Source organism: Meleagris gallopavo, chromosome Z, assembly GCF_000146605.3.
Source record: "Meleagris gallopavo isolate NT-WF06-2002-E0010 breed Aviagen turkey brand Nicholas breeding stock chromosome Z, Turkey_5.1, whole genome shotgun sequence".
Lineage (NCBI taxonomy): Eukaryota > Metazoa > Chordata > Aves > Galliformes > Phasianidae > Meleagris > Meleagris gallopavo.
The window spans coordinates 46,432,421-46,445,684 of NC_015041.2; the positions used below are offsets into that span (position 1 = coordinate 46,432,421).

The window sequence follows — 13,264 nt, forward strand, 5'->3', positions numbered from 1 at the left end:
AAATCACCATATCAATACGACAAGAAGAGCACTGAGACATCTTGGAAACGACAGGATGGCGACTGACTGACACCAGGTAATAAAACAAATTAACAAGTAAATAACAAATGTAAATCCTCTGATAAGATTGTGAACCTGGAGTACCCAGCCAGTGGGGAAAAAGGGGAGAGGGGGGAGGCAAGGGGGAGAAAACAGGGTATAAAGGCTGTCATGTTGTGTCCATAGGTGCGCTCCTGCTTGTGGGACGCCCGCCATTGCAATCGCGAATAAAATCCGCTTTTATCAGAGACACCGTCCTGACAAAATTATTTGGATATTTCCAACATGTCCAACCAAGACAACTTTTGAGCCACGCGGCCCTCCAGCTTCAGTGCACTAAGCCTGTAGCATTGCCCGGAGTTGTTGTGCCAATGTGCAGGACCCAGTACTTGGTCTTGCTGAACTTCATCCCAGTGGCCTCAGCCCATCTATCCAGCCTTTCCAGATTGCTCCACAGGGCCTTCTTACCCCCAGGCAAACAAACACTTTCTCCCAACATGATGTCAAATTCACCAAGGATACATACAATTTCCTAGTTGACTAACCCATACTCTTTGTTTATCAGGCCTTGACAAAGGGACATGCAGCGTGGCATGGGTATTAAAGTGTGAGTCAAAATACTGGTGTTTCATTTTGGATTTAAACTGCTTGTCAGAAACAAGGGAAGCATCAGATTTAGGTAGGTGGTGCAAAAATTCCTGGAATGATGCAGTGCACTCTCTTAGCCTCCTGCTTATAACAAGGTGTTTGTTTCCCAGGTGATTTTCCTGACTGGAAATGTGATGATTGTACTGACATACTGATATACATATATATGTACGTATATATATAGGTGTGCTATATATAGTTGGATGGAAGCATCCCTGGAAAAGACTGCTTAATGTATTTAACCCCAGACCAATTACAGATTCTTCATCTGACTTACATGTTGTGCTTTTGAGGTTTGTTTTTCTCTGCACATAGGAGTATACCTTGTATAAACAATTTCTGCTCAGGAAAACATTTCAAAGCTTTACACGTTTTCAAGAAGGTGCCCAGCAAACATTCTCCAACCAAACTGTTGAGCTGGAACACAGTGTTCTAGCTAACTTCATTCTTACTCTGCCTTAAGATTACATAAACAAGCAAAGTGAGACCATTATAAATAAATAAATATAATACAAACATATGATTCTGACTGCATTGAAATGGCATTTGTAGGTAAAGAATTCTAATTCCTTTTCTCTTGAAATGAAATGGACCCAAATTGAGTGTATTATGATGATGTAAGTTAAACAGCATTGTGAAATGGAAAGAGATTGTTACAGAAATGTTAAGTAATGCTACGCACATAACCCTTCTTTGCACTCAGGTTTTTGCTTATCTCATGAGCTGCCTGCAACTTCCCCGTAACATTTTGCTCAAGGCTTCAGTTACGCTCTTCTAGAGCACTAAGACATTGTAAAGAACACTCATAGGAGGAAAGACAAGTGGATTGTTAAGCCAGAGGAGCAAGTTTCTGTGTAAAAGGAGGCAGATTGTGCAGGTCTGTTACACTAATGGGAAAGACCAAGGAGCAGTCTGTTTGCATTTGCTGCACATAGTGGTTTGTTAGCCATGCTATACAATAGCATTTTAACTCCAAGAAAGTTGTGAAGTGATGTGTTTGAGTCAGGAGCTAAGCCAGACCAAGGTATGCTACGTGGGCAGCATCCATGCAGAGACTGGAGTTCCATTTCTGCCTTTCTCCAGTTTTCACTTCACTGCACATGCAAGACTACATAACATTGAATTGCTTATTTACTCATATTAACCACATGTTTTTGTTTGTTTGTTTTTCCCCATGTATACTAACGTGTATCTTTGGGGAAAAATGAACTAACAGAATAAAGAGTTATTGTGTTTAGAGGTATCCACGTGGTTAACTACTTCACAATCTTGCACCTCCAGGACAAACGGCTTGCCTTTCTATCTTCCTACAGTGCCTCTTTCAAATTTTGAAAAATAAAAAAAAATCCATGACCAAAACAAATCTGAAAGATCTCTTACAGGTGGCTTTACAGTTTCACTTGTCATTTTTAAATACTCCGGTGTGGCAGAATCAGCAGTTATAAAAGATAATGAAATAGCAGCTATCTGTTGTGGAGCCAGCTGTGTAATGTCATTTTTCACTCCCTCCAGTGAAGATATGCAGGGCTGCTTTGCATTATCCCTGTAATAACTGAAAGCCAAGATTCAGGTAGTGAGTAAAGGACAAGTGAGGTAGTTAGTGGTTTCCTAGTGCAAGCTGCTGGAAAACTTCAAAGCTTACTAACAAGTTCCATTCCTCTTCTGTTTACGGCTATGGGCCTACTTGCAAATACTTTGCTGGGTATTGCCAAGAAGCTGTCACAAGCAATTTTGCTTCTTCATGAGCAGAGCACCTCAGAAAACCTGTGCCCAAACGTGGTCAAAGTGAGGAGGGGGACACATTCCCAAACAACCATCAAAGACCCTGAAACCTATGCACAGAAGACTCAGTTATGCTCGTGTAACCTTGTAAGCATGTCATACATCAGTGGGATTGGTATGATGGGTGTGGAGTGAAAACTTTGGGATTGAATGTAGAAGACAGTGTAAGAATACAGGTGTGTTTGATTGGTGGAGATGACCCACTTTGAGCCCTGCTTAGAAATAAAGCAGTGCCTCCTCTGTCAACGTTTGCCTTTGCCATGGTGTTAAGGGAGGGGAGGTTCTAAAGAAACGGTAACAGCAGCATGGGAGGCCTCCAGGCCCAGCAGAGGTCAGACCTCCCCTGTGCACAGCGCTGACAAAGGCACTGGTAGCAACACGGAGACTTTTCTGTAGTTTTATTGCAGAGTCAACTCTTTGAAAGGGTAGATAACAGCAGGTACAAGGGGAAATGGCTTGAAGTTGAGAGAGGGAAGGTTTAGGTTGGATGTCAGGGGGAAGTTCTTTACGGGGAGAGTGGTGAGGCTGCCCAAAGAAGCTGTGGATGCCACGTCCCGGGAGGTGTTGAAGGCCAGGTCGGATGGGGCCTCGGGCAGCCTGGTCTGGTGTTACACGTGGAGGTTGGTGGCCCTTGCCCGTGGTGGGGCGGTTGGAGATTCGTGATCTTTGAAGTTCCTTCCAACCCGGGCCATTCTGTGATTCTGTGGTCTGAAAGACCAAGCCCCCGAGGGCTGGTTGTGCCCCAGCTGCAGGCCCAGCCCTGTTCTCGCCAGCTGCTGGGGCGGTGTCCTAGTGCTGCCGATGGGGTGGCCTCTTGGCAGGAGGTGCAGAGGCCTCAGAATTGCGGGCCCTTCTCTTCGGAGCTCGCCGAGGCGCCCTGCGTGAGCACTCCCTGCCCGTGCCGGTGCTTGAGGGACCTGGCACTGCCTCCCCCGGCTCCTGCTGGGCTGCTGCTTGGCTGGTCCGCCCTGGAGCCAGGATGGATGGAGGCTGGCTGGGACCCTCACTAAGGGCAGCGGTTGAGGAGACAGGAAGCTCCTCCTCCACGTTGTCTTCCCCGGTGCTCCTGGAGGGCTGTGGGCCGGGGTAGGGGCTGCCCTCCCGTCCTGTGGCAGCATGGGAGGCCTCCGGGCCAGGCAGATGTTGCACCTGCCCACTGCACACCCGCGCAGCTTGTACAACGAGCCGTCGCACAAAGCTGGCGGCCCGGCTTCGCAGGGAGCAGTGCAGCCACAAAGTCAGTGCTCCCTCGTCCAGGCCAAAGTAGCACAGGCCAGAGATGACGTGGCGCTGTGCTGCAGAGGCTGCCCTGTGGTCAGACATGAAAAGCTGCCTCAGCTCCTGGCGCAGCCAGGGCAGCAGGGGCCGGAGCACAGCTGGAATCTGGCGGAACATGGACGGCCAGGTGGGCGCCGCCCCTGTTTGCTCTTGCACTGGTGTTGCGTGGTGAGGGGCTGTTCTGGCCCTCACCTGCTGCCCAATGACAAGCTCTTGAAAGCTGTCGTCCGAACGCACCGAGTGCAAGATGGACCCCACGCTGCGTTTGCAGAGGGGGCACGTAGGCCTGCTCTCAGCCCACCGCTGGATGCAGCCAAAGCAAAACCGATGCAGGCACGGCATCACGTAGCTGGCGTCATCCATGGTGTCCAGGCAGATGGGGCAGCGACGGTCCAGCTCGGTGGCCATGCTGTCCAGCTGCTATGGTGGGCAGGAGAGCGAAGGGGATGAGGGGCTGCTCCTCACCCCGCTGCTGCAGCAGCAGGGGTCACGCTAGGAAAGGAAGAGAGGTCATGGTTACTCGCTGACCCCGTCAGCAGAGGAACAAGTGCCTGGGTCCCTCAGGAAGGAAACCCTCCCAGCTGGGCTGCCCAGGCTGAGGCGTCCCTTACCGGTTCCCTTAGCTGCTGCGGCCTCCTGGGTGCCCCGGCTGCCTGAGCCAGGCAGGGCGGGGAAGAAGCTTGAATGGCTCTGGGGACGAGCACTGAGAGCAGCTGTCGGCAGCTCCCAGAGCACGAGACCAGCACCAAGGCTATCCTTGCTGCTTGCTCCAAACCTCACGGACACGCTCGGCTGGAGTGAGAGCACAAGGCAGAGTGAGAGACTCTGTGCCCGGCTACAGGCAGTGAGGGCCAAGAGGTCACAATCCACTGCTGCGTATGTCACTATCCCTCATGTAGGGGATGGGTGCCAGTGACGTCACAACGGGCGAGCATCATCTGCAGCACTCCAACCCCACCAATGGCATCCAGGTTTTCCGCAGTGCCTCTGTCCCTTCCGTTCCCTATATTGTGTCTGCTCGCTGTTGGCATTTTGCAGCAGTGTCTGGAGCTTTGACTGAGTCTTCCCACGTCGCCCCAGCCGTGACAAATCTCCAGATCTGTACAGCACTGGGGTGCCTTCAACAAAACCCATGTCTTCCTCTGAGGCAACAGGACACGGGCCTAACTGACTCTCCCCACAAGCCAGCACTGCTGCCCTGCCCCCTGCATGCATTGGTTCCTCCTACACCAAGTCAAAGATGGCCCGTGGCTCGCCCCTGGGGATTTTCTCCTGTTCTTCTCCCCTAGCCGGTGGCAGCAGGGCTGATCCCCTCTGCCCAGCACGCACCAGGCCTAATCCAGGCTCTGCCTCCTTTCTGGGATTGTAGCCAGGAGTGACACCGCCCATCCAGAGGGGCTGACTGGAGACTGCTGAGGCAATGAAACTGGAGCGCTTGTCCTGCAAGAACGGCTTGCGTTGCCAGCACCAGTTCAGAGGCAGTTGACATGAACTACAATTGGGAGGATCAGGCTGGAGACAGAAAAATCACACCAGCGAGACATCAGAATCCATAAGCCGAACTGAGTGCACAACTCAGCTGTCGCAAGCCTATGGACACACAGTCGAATCCAGAAAGAAAAATGTAGCAATGACATCCTCCTTTTCAATGATGTCTAGGCACTGCAGTATGAGTGCCTAGACTCATATGAGAATCGACCTTCACCATTCAGTTCATCAAGAGAATCATTTAGTTCATCAAGTGATTTAGTTCTCCCAAGAGAATCTTTTAAAATCTAGGAGGACGGGTGGGAGGTTAACTAACTGGCTTGTTCCACCTAGTGCAAACTGCTGGAGAACTTCAAAGCTTGGTGTTAGGGAACAGACTTCAAGCAATAATCTTTAAGGGAGTAGACTTTAAGCAATCAAGATCACTGCAAGATAGAGACATTCTGGTGGGTCGTTTATGTTGACCCTAATCATTAACCTTCACATAACCGAAGAACACCCACAGATTTTGCTGAACGTATGATGCTCTTAGCAAAGAAAATAGGCCACACCAGTGAACTTCCAGTGGTTAAACTTGGTAATGAGACAGTGAGCATACCAGAAAAGTTTCTGCATCCTGATGAGTGAAAACATGGCAGTGCAGTCAACAGCTCCGCTGCTGCAAGTTCTGACTCTGCAGAAAGACAACCCCATTCCTGTTCTCAGGAAGTAGGACAGAAGATAATTTTTCTTTTTATTATTATTACTAATATTTTATTAGTATTTTAATATTTATTAAGAAGGGGGGCACATATTTTGGAAAGCTAAGGGATTTCAGATTGGAAGATGTTCTGCTTCTTTAAGCTCATGATGGTATTGCTTGCTTTTCCCTTGTGATCCATCTACTTGCAGTGTATTAATTTTGAATGGAAATTCTCTCTTCCAGAGAAGCTTAGGTCATGATATTTTGATTGGCCATACAGCTTGGTTGTTAACATTTAGATTTGCTGTGACTGGATCAGAGAAATATAGATGATGTTTATTTACTTTCATCCTACGCAAATGCAAAAACATACCAGAAATCTCAAGAGGTTCAAGAAAGGAGAAGACCGCTGTCACCGTGGTAAGAGAATGGTTTAGAAAACTGGTAGGAATGGGACAAATAAATTCATGGATAAAGTTTGCTGCCTCCACAGGCCTGAATATCTGTCATAGTCCTGTGCTTCCGTACGCTTCCTAAAAGCCTTCAGGAATTTAGCTGCCTCTCCTGAGTCCGTGCCTCAAACTGGCCATACAGAGGCGCCAGAGAAACAATATCAACCTCAGTGCTTGGACAAAGGCCGCCTCTGAGACTGTTTTACTCCAAAAACATCCTGTAGCAGACATCCAGACACACTGTGGGCCTCTCTGTGAAGTGATGAACCGAAGGCTTAAATGGCATTTATTATGATTTTGTGGTACATGTGTTCTTTGCAGGGTGAAGCTGAATGGGATTTCCAAGACCTTTCCTACGCACATTTTGCACCACCTACCGCCCCCTGCCCCATTGCAAATGGAATAGTGCATTGCCTTCTGAGGAGTTGTATGGTGATGCGAGCCGGAGCGTAGGCTGATGAATTTCATGGCTGTAAATGTTCACCAGCCATTTATTAAGCCGCCTCACACTCGTTACTGGCTGTACAAAACAACTTGTGAGTGTAGCATTAGCGCAGAATGTACATACAAGCGGAGATTAACAAAGTTCCCCACAAAACTTAGCTGATTGAAAAAGCAGTTTGTTAAGAAGTGTTTCTTAAAGCAAACCTCTAAAACACTGCTTCTCGTGGAGTTTTAATTTTCCCTACTACACTTGCTCAGGAGCACTCCAACCCCAGCAATGGTATCCGGGTTTTCCACAGTGCCTCTGTCCATTCCATTTTCTATATTGTGCCTGATAGCAGTTCACTTTCCTGACATGATTTTCCATTGCCCCTTCTCAGTGATGGTTAGTTTAGTTAGTTTAGTTTAGGTAATTCTTCTCTTTACATTTAACAAGAACTTGCATCCTATAGTCATGGGATTAAAGGAAATGGCAGAAGAGAGACTTTACAGTAACAGAACAATTCAAGTATAGACAAATTATAAGGATTAGTGTATTCTTCTCGGAAAAAGAAAGCTAGAAAAAAGTAGACCTTGGTCACCATAATAACCATAACTAGCAATTGATTCTGTCACAGACAAACGCAGACTGATAACACCAATGTGATTTTGTGCTTATCAAGCTAGTTGCTAGATTTCAAGTTCAGATCTCTAAGAAATCTGCACAAGCTTAACTGAAGCTCTGCAATGCATTTGGTTGAACTAGAAAAGGAAGATGGGTGATTTTTTAATTTTTTCCTGAAATTAAGCAAAGGGAATACATAATAACTGAACTGGTGAGACACTGTGAAACCAGCAAAGTTTACTGAGACTGGGTTCCCCAGTTCATGAAAGACAGGGAAATTCTAGGGAGAGTCCAGTGGAGGGGCACAAACGTGATGAGGGGCCTGGAACATCTCCTCCACAAGGAAAGGCTGGGAGACCTGGGGCTGTTCAGCCTGGAGATCAATTGAAAATGGGCATGAGTCAAATGCATGGGGCCAAGCTCACTTCAGTGGTGCCCAGTGACAGAACAAGGGGCAGTGGGCATGATTCCAGCACAGTAACTAATGAATAGAGGCTATGTGGACACTAGGTGTCCTTATTCAGAGAAACTGTTAGGTCCTGCCTGAAACTGATGATTGAGTACCTGGTGAAGGAGTGAAGCTGGCCTATGGAGTGCAGACAAGTTGTTGACACTTGTGATCCCTATGTGACTGGATGGGTGGATCCAGGGTGGAGCCACCCATCATAAGGACTGGTCATGGGATGGCGAGCATCTCTGGGACCTTGGCTCTGTTGCCAGAGAGTCCCTTCACCATTTCAGCAAGTTCTATGTTCTATTCCTATTTTTGCATATGATTATGGCCCTACGTGCAAATTCTTTGCTGGGAAGAACCTGTCATAAACTGTTTCTGTTTTGTTTTTTTTTGTTTTTTTTTTGTCTTGTTTTGTTTCTTTTTGTTTGTTTGTTTGTTTTTGTGAGCAGAACAGGTTTGGATCAAATCTGTAGTACAGTGGTTTGACTGTTGTCCTGAAAACTTGATGGAAAACTATTTGGTCAATGTCTTTGTTGTTTAAGTACTACTGAGGGGAAACTTTTAACTGAATGGTCAATTGGTCATGTACCTTAAATGGCTGGAAGAATTTACAGTTTTTGCTGTAAGCTAAACAGCTTCTTTCAGTTATATCAGAGGAGGTAAGGGTTAGGTTTTACAACAGAAAGATAGGGGGTTACTTCCTGCTCAGTTTCTGTCTGTTTGATCAGACATACTAGGAATTTAGTCTCTGTGGAAAACTACTTTTTCTCCCTGCCAGGTTGGCTGATGTGTATTCTTTTGCATGAAAGAATATGATGTGCAGAGCATTTTAAAAGGGCAAGAAAATGTAAAGCCAGATATATGGATCATTGCTTTGTTGAATGAGGACTTGGTCATCTTTCACTGGTGAAGAGTTCAAAAGATTTTTCTCTGCAGTAGTTCTTGAAGTAGAATCATGAAATGGATTTCACAATGATTTAGGTTGGAAGGGTCTTTAAATATCATCTAGACAACCTCACTGCCATCAGCAGGGACAAAAGATCATTTGGATATCCAGTTGCAGAAAAAGATGGTGTATGGGGCTGCTGAATCACAGCCTGAACCTTTGATTGATCACCTGAGGCGAGCAATGAGTCAGCCACGGGAGCACAGATGAAGGCAGTTCACCTGTGCTGCAGGAAGGGGTGGAGCCTGGCTCCACCTCTCCTAGACCCATTTAAGAGCTGACTGCCAGTGGGGAAGGATCTCTCTAGAGATCTGCTCCATCAGGAGTTCATCTCGCGAGCCCAGGACAGGGTGAGTGACTTTCTCTCATTTCTCCAATATAAATTATATTAGCCAAGCTCCTAGATACCATCTGTATATCCATTGATTAAACAGATGGAAAACAATACCTATAAATGCGGTTGTGCTGATGCCAAATATCTGCACCTTAGATGCAGTATAGGAGAGGCACTTGCTTTCTTCCAGTCTTAAGGAGCTATCCTGTGTCATTTCAAAGATGTTCGAGAGCAGCCCTACAATGCCATCAGCTTCCTTGTTAGTGTGGATGCCAGAGGAGAGTTGCTTAAACAAATTTTATGCACCATGGCTTCTTACAGTCTTCAGCTGTTCTACACTGGTCAGATTTTTTTCCTCTTGTTAATGAGACTTTTACCTGAGAAGCATCTTTCATGTGGAAGGTTGAGAGAGCTTGAACTACTTAGTCTGGACAGGTGATAGTTCAAGGGGATCTTACCAATGTGTATAAATGCCTGATGGGAGTAAATGAAGAAGCAGCCAGGCTCTTTGTATAGCACACTGACAGGACAATAGCCATTAGAAACAAATTAAAAAAAATAAATCCAATTTGAGCACACAGAAAAACCTTTATTTACTGTGGAGATAGACACTCAAACAGGTTGCCCAGAAAGTGTGTGCAGTCCTGCATAGTCCTGCCAACGACATTCTTGTTGATACTGCTTAAGCAAGCACATTGGAATAGACAATCTCAGGAGGTCTCCTCTTAGCTTAGTAATTCTTAGAGTCTGTGATTTGTTTGCCACTTCTTTTAATGGGAAAAACAACAAACAAAAATAAACAATTACATTCTTAATGTCTAATTCCTTTCCAAAACATCTAAATTTTGTTATTTGGGTTATTTAGCCCCAGTCAATCCATTAAAAATGGGGCCTTATAATCTCACGTTCCCCAGAGTTTACTTTCAAGGTATTGATTTTCTGTCATTCATATTATATCTCATATCTCATTCCCATTGTGGCAAAAATGGGTTATTTATGCCATTTCTTGTTAGCTGTAGCTGTAATTGCCTGAGTGAGTGTGTGCTTAGTGATCTCTGTGCATTTGCTTTGAGGAAACCTGCAGCTTGATGTTAAATGATGTGCAGAATAGCTGCTGTGAAGGAGACAGATGCTGTAAGCTTCCTGTGCTTCTCAAGCCAATTCTTTTTGGCTCTGTAACTTGTGAGCAAGTAGCAAGCAAAATATTAGGTTCCTTAGCATGGATTTTTTAAAATTTTCTTCTGACTTTTATCTATAGCTTGATGATTGAGGAATATTTTCATTGATTTTGGGGGACCAGACTACAGCCAACATGTGCCCTTCCTTTCTACTTGCCAAAACTATCAGCTTCTGTGAAAAAAGACTAGTTAGAGAAATTTTCAGAGATGTCGAGATGTCAGCTAGACTATGCCTGTCTCATTTGCATGCCAAATGAGTTAAGAGGGAGCTGAAAGCACTTGCATTTAAATTTTCTGCTCTGAAAACATCTGTTCTACTAAGTCTCTAATTTCTTCAATCAAAACCACTCTAAGATTCCAGTGCTCTGTTGAAATTATTTCCTTAATGTTGGAAGTACGTAACTGCTGTCATATTTTGCTAAATGCTTAAAAACATCTTTTTAGAATTACTTTAAAAATAAAACTCAGTATCTTTAGAAGATAGAATTATAAGTCATTCTGTTACAAAGAATGGGGAGAAATTGCACTACCCTTAAAGTCATTTATAGCCTGTCATTTACTCTTTCCATAAAGTGTTATTCATATAACGTCCCTATACTAGTCTGCCTAGTACATAAGTCACCATGCATGAATTACAAAGGGCACTATTATTATAGTCTGTAGTCTAAGATGTGACATATGCCTTTAGAAAACAATGTATCTCTGCTTCTTTTTGCGGGATAAGAAAACAGGAACAAAATGATAGTTTTGATAGTGCAAAAATACTTGAAGAATTCATCATCAAAGTAGATCTAATAACCCATGCAATTTTCTCTGCCTCTAAAGCCAGTAACATGAAGTTATCCTTTCTGATTTAACTCAGATAATTTTATTGGGCCATTTGCAAGCTTATTATTTTGCTTATATTTCATCCTTCATCATGCAATTTTAAGACAAGCAAGTATGCAGATTTAATTTTCATTTGAAATGACAATATTCTCTTTGTACTAGTGGCCTTAAGTCATCCGGAATCCCCCACAGGGCTAAGAAAGACTAGACTAAAAAAGCAGAAGAGGAAGTTGCTAAGTTTATATCCCAAATTCACTCAAACGCTTGAAAGGGAACAATAAGACTATTCTACCTTTTTGTGTGCTTATTAAAAGGGAAGAAGAGTGGTTAAAATGTACATGGGAGTGTGCTTTTAGGACAAATTAAGGGACAAGGCCAGTAAATTTCAGTGTGAGCATGACATGCGCTTCATGGGGGAGTGTCATTTTTACAGTCTTCTGTTATGAATGAAGGGCGTAGTTTGCTGTTACTCCTTATTCCTTCACTTTCCTGTGGCTGCTGGAGATTCATTAAAATAAATGACACAGTTCTGTTTTTCCTAGAAGATAAAACTGAGAGAAGTTCAGCTTACTGCCATGCTAGATTCTGAGTTTTCACTGGAGAAATCAGACATGTTTTAACTGACTCAGCAAGGTGCAGGGAGTCATGTGGGACCAGTTTGTACCACCTTCCTAGCAAAATGTAACTGACAGCAGGACAAAATGTACCTCAACCTGCAGTTTGCCTCACCTTGTCCAATTTGTCCAATTCATGTAGGTAAAAACTGACTTCCAGGGATGGTTTTCTTTGTATTTGGCCACTTCCAGAGCCATGTTGGAATGGGACTACAAGGTAGGACTGGGTGGCTTATCTCTAATGTACTGTGACACACACTGACTTACAGGCAGCACCTAAGTGGAGGCAGAGGCCTTGCCATAGACCTTAGTAGAAAATCTGTGCACTTTAGACAGAATTACTGTCCACAAATATACCATTCCAACCAAGACACCTAACACATGGTATGCATAGGTTAAGCTTTCAGCTATCAGAAAGAAAACACAACTCCATAGCACCACACACAGATGCTTCCACTGGCTCTTTCTGCAGAGTCTGGCCCAGAGGACTGACACCAAGACAGTTCCCCTGGGCAGTGCCATGGCACCTGCTGCCTTTTGAGAAGTGTTTGGGCAACACCCTCAGCCATAGGGTTTGGATTTTGTGTGGCCCTGTGCGTTGGATTATGAAACAGGAGCTGGATTGGATGACCCTGCAGGAGGCTTATAGGAGTCTTTGTTGCTCTCTCCAACTCTGTTGAAGGAGGCTGGGAAGAAATGGAAGTCGGCCTCTTCTCCCAGGTCACAGCGATAGCACAAGAGGGAATGGCCTCAAGTTGCATGAGAGAAGGGCCAGCTGGATGTGAGAAATGTGTCTTCTCAGAAGGAGTGGTGCTGCGCTGGCACAGGCTGCTCATGGAGGTGGGGGAGTCGCTGTCCTTGGACATGTTCAAGAACCATGAGGGATGTGGTTGGCGGGCATGGTGGGGATGAGCTGATGGTTGGGCTCTGCGATCTTAGAGGTCTTTTCCAGCCTTAACTCTTCTGTGGGTTAGTGGTCATAGTGGTCATTAACAGCTGGACTTCTCAGAGGTCTTTCCCAGCATAAAAGATTCTATGATTCTCCGAGCCCTGCGGCTCACTACGACCCCGAATCGTCGTACGGTTGAACGGTACTACGACGCGGCAGTGACGCAACTTCGTACTGACGAAGTCACGCGACAGCTATCGGCCCCGCGGGCGCGCTCCCACAGCCGAGCCTGCGCGTTCCCGGCCCCAGAACTCCTTTCCGCTGCCCTGTCGGCTCCCCATCACGCTCTTGGCGCTGATTGGCCCGAGCCCACCGAGGAGCGCGGAGGATTCCAGTAGCCCCGCCTTCGCCGCTCGCTGATTGGCTTTGCCTCTCGGCGGTGCTCGTCTCCCATTGGCCTGGGCGGAAGGTCCGCCACTTCCGCGCCGATTTCTGTGTGGAGGCGCAGGCTCGGGATACGCCGTCGCCCGTGCCCGCCCAGCGCTGCAGCAGCTCGTTCCCATGGCTAACCTGGAGTTCTTCGGCGCGCAGCAGCCGTCGGCCA

General features: G+C 46.0%; 2 protein-coding genes across 2 annotated transcripts in view; one reads left to right on the plus strand and one right to left on the minus strand.

Annotated features, from left to right (window-relative positions):
* The window catches only part of CPLX1 (complexin 1), a 540,694-nt gene that overhangs the window by 216,754 nt on the left and 310,676 nt on the right, over positions 1–13,264 (plus strand). The gene's annotated exons all lie outside the window — the stretch shown is intronic.
* On the minus strand, positions 3,103–7,455 carry LOC109363752. The gene is made up of 2 exons (XM_019610121.1): positions 4,359–7,455; positions 3,103–4,239 (listed from the first exon to the last, which is right to left on the minus strand). The coding sequence occupies exon 2, from the start codon at positions 4,153–4,155 to the stop codon at positions 3,259–3,261; it is 897 nt and encodes a 298-aa protein (XP_019465666.1). The 5' UTR covers positions 4,156–4,239; positions 4,359–7,455; the 3' UTR covers positions 3,103–3,258.